The following is an 8,434-nucleotide window of genomic DNA, read 5'->3' as shown; positions in this document are numbered from 1 at the left end:
AATTGCACTCATCTCACATGCTAGTAAAGTAATGCTCAAAATTCTCTAAGCCAGGCTTCAGCAATATGTGAACCGTGAACTTCCTGATGTTCAAGCTGGTTTTAGAAAAGGCAGAGGAACCAGAGATCAAATTGCCAACATCCACTGGATCACTGAAAAAGCGAGAGAGTTCCAGAAAAACATCTACTTCTGCTTTATTCACTATGCCAAAGCCTTTGACTGTGTGGATCACAACAACTGTGGAAAATTCTGAAAGAAATGGGAATACCAGGCCACCTGACCTGCCTCTTGAGAAATCTGTATGCAGGTCAGGAAGCAACAGTTAGAACTGAACATGGAACAACAAACTGGTTCCAAATAGGAAAAGGAGTTCGTCAAGGCTGTATATTGTCACCCTGTTTATTTAACTTATATGCAGAGTACATCATGAGAAATGCTGGACTGGACGAAACACAAGCTGGAATCAAGAGTGCCGGGAGAAATATCAATAACCTCAGATATGCAGATGATACGACCCTTATGGCATAAAGTGAAGAGGAACTCAAAAGCCTCTTGATGAAAGTGAAAGTGGAGAGTGAAAAGGTTGGCTTAAGGCTCAACATTCAGAAAACGAAGATCATGGCATCCGGTCCCATCACTTCATGGGAAATAGATGGGGAAACAGTGGAAATAGTGTCAGACTTTATTTTTCTGGGCTCCAAAATCACTGCAGATGGTGACTGCAGCCATGAAATTAAAAGACGCTTACTCCTTGGAAGGAAAGTTATGACTAACCTAGATAGCATATTCAAAAGCAGAGACATTACTTTGCCAACAAAGGTTCGTCTAGTCAAGGCTATGGTTTTTCCTATGGTCATGTATGGATGTGAGAGTTGGACTGTGAAGAAGGCTGAGTGCCGAAGAATTGATGCTTTTGAGCTGTGGTGTTGGAGAAGACTCCTGAGAGTCCCTTGGACTGCAAGGAGATCCAACCAGTCCATTCTGAGGAAATCAGTCCTGAATATTCATTGGAAGGACTGATGTTGAAGGTGAAACTCCAATACTTTGGCCACCTCATGCGAAGAGTTGACTCATTGGAAGACTCTGATGCTGGGAGGGATTGGGGGCAGGAGGAGAAGGGGACGACCGAGGATGAGATGGCTGGATGGCATCACTGACTCGATGGACGTGAGTCTGAGTGAACTCCGGGAGTTGGTGATGGACAGGGAGGCCTGGCGTGCTGCGATTCATGGGGTCGCAAAGAGTCGGACACGACTGAGCAACTGATCTGATCTGATCTGATCTGATCTATGGATGTGAAAGTTGGACTATAAAGAAAGCTGAGCACCAAAGAACTGATGCTTTTGAACTGTGGTGTTGGAGAAGACTCCTGAGAGTCCCTTGGACTGCAAGGAGATCCAACCAGTCTATCCTAGAGGAAATCAGTCCTGAATATTCATTGGAAGGACTGATGTTGAAGGTGAAACTCCAATACTTTGGCCACCTGATGCGAAGAACTGACTCACTGGAAAAGACCCTGATGCTGGGAATGATTGAAGGTGTGAGGAGAAGGGGACACCAGAGGATAAAATGCTTGGATGGCATCACCGCCTCAATGGACATGAGTTTGAGTAAGCTCCAGGAGTCAGTGGTGGACAGGGAAGCCTGGCATGCTGTAGTCCATGGGGTCACAAAGAGCTGGACACAACTGAGCGACTGAACTGAACTGAAGCATGCAAGAATATGTATTCAAGGATTTTCACTATCCTATTGCCTATATTAGCAAAAACCAAAACCAAAAAAGACAGAAACAGAATCACTACCCATCAGTATTACTTTTTTTCACCAGGAGTATGGATTATATAACTTTTATTAAACAGAGACAAAAATGTTTTAATCAAAGCAGATCCTGAAACTAAAATGGAATCCAATTTTCTTCTATCTCCCTCTGGTGGAAAGTTTTCTCAGTCATATTATAAGAGCAAAGGGGCATTTCATTTACCTCTATCATCCAGTCAAAACTAAAACTAATTCAAACTAGGAGGGTCAGGGGGGAGGGGTAGCTGGAATATATATATACACACACACACGTTTGTGTGTGTGTGTATATATACATATTTAATTTGAATGAAATAACATTGAAAGAAATGTATGTTTTATACTTTCAACTCAGCCATTCCTGGTCAAATTTCATAATTTTCCATTTAAGAAAGTACAATTTACTGAAGTCTCGCTCTAGTAAATCTGAGTTAACGTGTAAGAGTGTTAGTTGCTCAGTCATGTCCAACTCTTTGTGACCCTATCCACCAGGCTCCTCTGCCCATGGAATTTTCCAAGCAAGAATACTGGAGTAGGTGGCCATTCCCTTCTCCAAGGGATCTTCCCAACTCAGGGATCAAACCCAGGTCTCCCCAGTAGCATTGCTGGTAGATTCTTTACCGTCTGAGTACCAGGGAAGACATTAATGTGTAAAATATTGCACAAATATGAAAACAGCAGTTGTGAAATACTCAGTGGTAATTCTTTTTCACCCTCAGTTTCTCTACGGAGACCCAGGTTGCTGAGATTAGAGAGGGGCTATTTCAAGAACATGGAAGTTCCCAGAACAAGGAAGAGTTTAATATGTGTGTGGTATAAGCTAACGCTAACAGGCTTCTATTCTAAAGGAGCCTTTTGGAAATTAGCTGTCTGCACATAGGCAGTTATTCCCTCTTTTAAGAATTTCCATAGAGAGACTAACTGGAAGTGCTCCTAAGTTTCCTACACTTCCCTGGTGGCTCAGAGAGTAAAGAATCTGCCTGCAATGAGGGAGACCCAGGTTCAATTCCCAGGTAGGGAAGATCCCCTGGAGAAGGAAATAGCAACCCACTCCAGTATTCCTGCCTGGAAAATCCCATGGACAGAGGAGCCTGGTACACTACAGTCCATGGGATCACAAAGAGTCAGACACGACTGAGCAACTAACACTTTAGTTTTCTACAAAACAAGTTATCCTCTCAAAGTGGTGGATCATGGCCTGCTACTTCACAGTTTTACCCAATTTAAGTGATCACTAAAACCTCTCTTCTTATCATGAGCAGCTTTTGTTCAATTCCTTTATAAAGTCTCTTAGGAGGTGGTAGCATATAAGAGGTATTTGTTCCTGAAGAACAAGAAAATGAGTCATGAACCTGAACAACAAGGAAATGAGTCACGAGACATGTTACTATTCTATTTAATCACAATAATATAAAATTAATCTGTCTTCTTCTAAACATTTCTGTATAACTTGAATTTTCTACAATGATCATTTATTTTTGTAAACAAAAAATAAAAAATTTTTTAAGAAAATAGCCAGAGAGTTTCTATAAACTAACATTATAGATAAGAAATATTCAATGTAAGTTACTAGTTTCTGTCATTAGAATACCACTACACTTCATAAAATACTTCCTTTAACAACAGGATCTCTAGCTTATCTTTCTATTTATTTACACATCACCACTTGACAGATATATTGGAAGCAAAGAATATTATTAGTTGATGTGGTCAATTAAATATAGCCATAATTTCTGTTATAAGAAATAAAATTTACTCTTAAGAATTTGATTCACACAAAATTTCTCAGACATGTATCTAATGTAAACAAGGCAAACCTTTATAGAATACTTACCAAAACTGCCCAGTTGTTTGTATGGCCACTTCTAAAGAACTGTTCTGCTTGATCCTAGTAATCAAATAACAGCACAAAGATTAGAAGAAAGTCAAATTTCCCAGAATAAAGACTGATAAAGGGCAGTTAAGATACATGGAATTTTTAGTTACAATAACAATAAGTCATCACCACACAAGTTTATAAATATTCTAGTATTTGACTTTATGAAAGACAAAATAATTTTATTTGAGGGGTTATTGTGAGAGGGGCTGTTTTTAAACATTTTATCTCAAATACAGTTAGCTCTTCCTCATATGCTTCCAGTTTTCCATTCAGTCTTTAAATTGTGAATGACTTATTTCATGTCTTCATTCTACACATAACAATATCCTTCCTGCTGAATAGGAATGAATATTGAATGCTTCCTATTGTTTATTTGAACTCACCAATATATCTGATTGAATACATTCTCTAGCATACTTCCATGTACCATTTTACTATCTGTTAGAGTAAATCTTAATTACATTTGCCATCATGGAACATTAAAAATCTCCACATCCAGTACCATCCAGACATCTAATGAATATGATTTTTATTATGCATTAAAATAATAGTGAATATAAACCATAATGATCTCAGATCTGCTCCTAAACAGCATTAATTATGAGAACAATCAGACTGCCTGGATTCAAATCTGGACCCTACTACTTACTAGCTGTATAAACTTAGGAAAGCTGCTTAACTTCCTGTGCTTCCGCTTCCCCATCTATAAAATGGTAGCATTATCTGACACACAGAATGTAGGAATGGTGATTGGAAAAAAATAACTACAAAACAAATATTAGCTCTTTTAATTTTCAGCTAGGAAGAAAATTTCCAGAAGAATGAAATTAAAAAATCAATCGAGTGCATGTGTCTGTGTTATATATATACCTGTTATGGCTTATGGACAATCCAGAATGAACTTTTTGGCCAACCCAACCCAATATATATCTCTTTTTAAACTACTCAACAGTTGAACAGATGCTAAAGAAAACAACATGCATTAGTGAGCTAGGAATCTGAAGATCTGAGTTTCAGCCCAGATCCTATCCCTTACCTGGATGTGAGACTAGACTAAGTCATTAGCTCTCTGGACTTGATTTTCCTCATGTAGAAATGAGAGCTGACTGAATAATCTCTAATGTCCCTTCTAGCTCCAAAATTCTCACATTTTTAAGACTTCAGTGAAAAAAATTGAGATGTCAAAACTCTTTTGTGGTTGTTAAGATAATATAGACACTGCAAAGTTATTCAATCCACATATGGTTAGTGGAGCACCTATTATGTGCCAGGTACTATGTAAAAAAAAAAAAACCATGCTGCTTTCTCTCAAGAATCCCTGAGGTCAATAAAGACAAGCATGCAAACATTTTACACTACAATATAACATTCATTCATTCATCACATTCACTGGGTACCACGCGCCAGCTGTTCTACTGTTCTCAATGCTCAGAACACAACAATGGGCGAAACAGTGCTAGTACTTGCCTCCAAAGAGGTTACTAGACACACATCAAACAGATAAGGACAAACTACAAATTCTCTAAAGGTAAGATATACAGTATCATAACAGAGTATAACAGGGGGACCTGGCCTGATCAGGGAATGGGAGGGGGAGCCCAACAGGGATGGCGGGGGAAGTTTCTTCAGAGAGATTTGGGTGACGATTCAACAGATAGAGAGGGAAAATAATTCCAGACAGAGAGAACATTATCCGATTGGCAGAGGGGACCTTAAAGGTTCTAGAAACTAAAAGGAAGATTAGCATAACTAGAAGTTTTAAAGAGAGAGAGGGGAGATAGAACCAGAGGTGCAGGCAGGAGCCTATGGGTCATAACCAAGATTTGGCTCTTTATCCTTAAAACAACATTAAGGTATATATAGGTGACATGGTCAGATTTGTGTATTTAAAAGTTACACTGTCTGAGGCTTGGAGAACAGACTGGATTGAAGAAAGAATGACCTGAGGCAAACCAAGCAGGCAGCTATTGCCCTATAAATGAAAGATGATGGAATAATAGTGAGTACAAAGTATACATGGGTTATAATATGATAGATGAGAGCTATACTAGCCAAGTGCACACAGTACAACAGTAAATGCAAAATACAGAATAGGGAAAGGTTCTACAGGGGTTAGCTTTCACTGCATTTTAGTAAATGAGCAAACAAAGAAACAGGAAGAATAACACATCAGAATGTAAAAAAACACAACTATATAACTACAAAAAACAGTAATAATCCAAAACAAACTATACAGAATAATCTGCTAGAATATATAAGAAAAATAGAATTTCTATACATATTTATATTATCTAGACAACATGCTTCATAGTGAATATATAAATTAGCGATAATTCATGAATATAAAGAAAGCATGTGCATGCTTTCTTTTTAAAATGGTAGAGCTGCATATTTGAAAAGCTTTCAGCATTAGTCTAAGCTCAACGTCTGAGATCAGTCCTGGGTGTTCATTGGAAGGACTGATGCTAAAGCTGAAACTCCAATTCTTTGGCCACCTCATGCAAAGAGTTGACTCATTGGAAAAGACCCTGATGCTGGGAGGGATTGGGGGCAGGAGGAGAAGGGGACGACAGAGGATGAGATGCCTGGATGGCATCACCGACTCGATGGACATGAGTTTGAGTGAACTCCGGGAGTTGGTGATGGGCAGGGAGGCCTGGCCTGCTGCGATTAATGGGGTCGCAAGGAGTCGGACACGACTGAGCGACTGAACTGACTGACTAACGTCTGAGATGGTGGGGAGAATGGGCTCCTATATGAAGACTGGAAAGTAGGCAGAGACTAGATCATGATGTTTACACTTTACTCCGTGCAAAAACACTGAAAGGATGCAATCTGAAGAATAATCTGATCAAACTTACTTTGATGAAGACTAAAGAGAAGGAATTTGGAAGCCTGAAGAAAACAAGATAAGGTTACTGAAATAGTCCAGGCAAGAAAAGACGAGGGCCTGCATCAAGCGAGTGGAACTGAAGAAGTGAAAGCAATTTTAAATATTGAGAATACAGAATTTAGTGATGATTAAAATGTGAAATAAAGAGAGGAGTTCATTTTTTTTTTTTAATCCTAGGTTTCCAGCATAGGAGAAACCCCACAAGGAGGTGGGGTAGGTCCGAATATAAAACTTTGGACACAAATTTTCAAACGTCTGCTATTCTGAAAAATTATGCTAGAGATGTAGGCGGCAGAACTGGACGAAGGTATTATCAGAGTACATGGGAGAGTAAAGGCTTTATATCTGGCCAGAACTTAGTGTGAGCCAAAAATAAAACACTGTACCCATCTGATTCCTAGTAGAATGTTGTAGCTTGGTAGCTGGGACGTAGGCGCGGCACTCTAGAGCTGACCTACTAGGGACTGCACGCTCTTCGGAGCAAAGGATCAGGCCCTCTCCCGCCGCCCAGGACTTGATTCTTTTCATTCGCCATTTTAAAAGGTTGAAACAGACAGTCACCGTCCTCTCCCGTTCCCTGCGACACCCTCCCCACAGCACAGTCATCTTAATAAGAGGCTGATGGGTGATTCCAGGAGACTTCGCTCCGTGGCTGTGTATCGGACATCTGCAGGACGCTTAAGGCCACGACACAGCTGTCCCCCGCAGGGCCCTGTTGTTCAGAGGGCCTGACTCCTACCTCGATCTGACTAGCGGCCAAGCTGCCGAAGGGTAAGAGCAACAACCCTGCCAAGGTAGTCAAACCCCGGCTGAGAAAACAAATGTCGACCATGTTTGCCGGCTTCAGCGCACCCGGAGAGGCGGGGCGAGTGCCGTAAAGCAGCGCGGGGCGGGGTTTGTGTAGTTTTTTTCCTTTCTTTGCGACACCTGCCCCGCCTCCTAGAGAGCGGCCCCCTGGCCAGCCTTCAAAAGCCCGCGCTTTCCGCAGTCCTTACGTTTCCCGGGTAGCAGGGACTGAGTCTGACCCTTGAAGTAAATTTTCAGGTTTTGTATTATAAAATGGGCGTTTTAAAACTTTTTTGAAAAGCAGTGGAGAAAAACTGTGAGCCTATAAACCTTAAGAAGCTATTATTTCCTTTTTTGGTTAGTGTTGCCCATTCTTTGACTATATGAAACATGATGTGATGTGGAGGAGTAAGCTTTGGGGTACAAAAAAGTGGTTAACTGGATCAAATGAAAACATGGGTGAGCGCTCCAACTATTATATTTGGGGTCTATTATCTGCTAAACGTATGAACATGGAGAAATTAGTTACATTTTTATTTTGTAATTATAGAGCTAAAACATCTTATAGAGTCTGAGGATTTAATAAATCGTGTGTATTCATTCCGTTTATTATATTCATTTAGTTTGCATCTAGCATGACATAAAAGTATTTATGCTGCTTCATAATCTTAGTAATTTTAACATTTAATGTGACATGGATATCTGAACCTTACTGAGGCCTCAGCCAAAGTAACTGCCCGTCTTCTGGGCAATACAGTCTCTAAATTTTAGTATTAATATTATAAAGAGTTATCTTTGGACAGTTTTTTTACATTTATGAATTATTTTCTTTGGATAATATTCCTGGAATGAGTATCTTGAGTCAAAAGACACAAAAGCTTTAGTGGCTTATGAATGATGTTGCTTTCCAAAGTATACTAATTTACAATGCCATCAAAATATGCAACTGAACACCAAAGTATACCATTTTTTCCCCTCTCAATTCCTTGGTGTAAAATGTTACCTAAGGTAGTTCTAGTTCTTTAATTACCATCAAGACCTTATGTTGTGGATTTTTTTTAATAAAATATCTGTATGCC

At 39.7% G+C, this 8,434-nt stretch overlaps 1 protein-coding gene across 1 annotated transcript in view; it reads right to left on the bottom strand.

Moving 5' to 3' along the window:
* Positions 1-7,434, bottom strand: part of PIGK (phosphatidylinositol glycan anchor biosynthesis, class K) — a 137,672-nt gene extending 130,238 nt beyond the window's left edge. The window contains exons 1-2 of the mRNA XM_010857605.1: positions 7,309-7,434; positions 3,632-3,685 (exon numbers count right to left, since the gene is read on the bottom strand). Of these exons, the coding sequence (XP_010855907.1) occupies positions 3,632-3,685; positions 7,309-7,401 (147 nt within the window). The 5' untranslated portion in view covers positions 7,402-7,434. The remainder of the gene's footprint in view (positions 1-3,631; positions 3,686-7,308) is intronic.
* Positions 7,435-8,434: the final 1,000 nt, after the last annotated feature.

This window comes from Bison bison, unplaced genomic scaffold, assembly GCF_000754665.1.
Source record: "Bison bison bison isolate TAMUID 2011002044 unplaced genomic scaffold, Bison_UMD1.0 scf7180017864382, whole genome shotgun sequence".
Lineage (NCBI taxonomy): Eukaryota > Metazoa > Chordata > Mammalia > Artiodactyla > Bovidae > Bison > Bison bison.
Note: the sequence above shows the minus strand (reverse complement) of the source record. Positions and strands in the feature narration are given on the sequence as shown.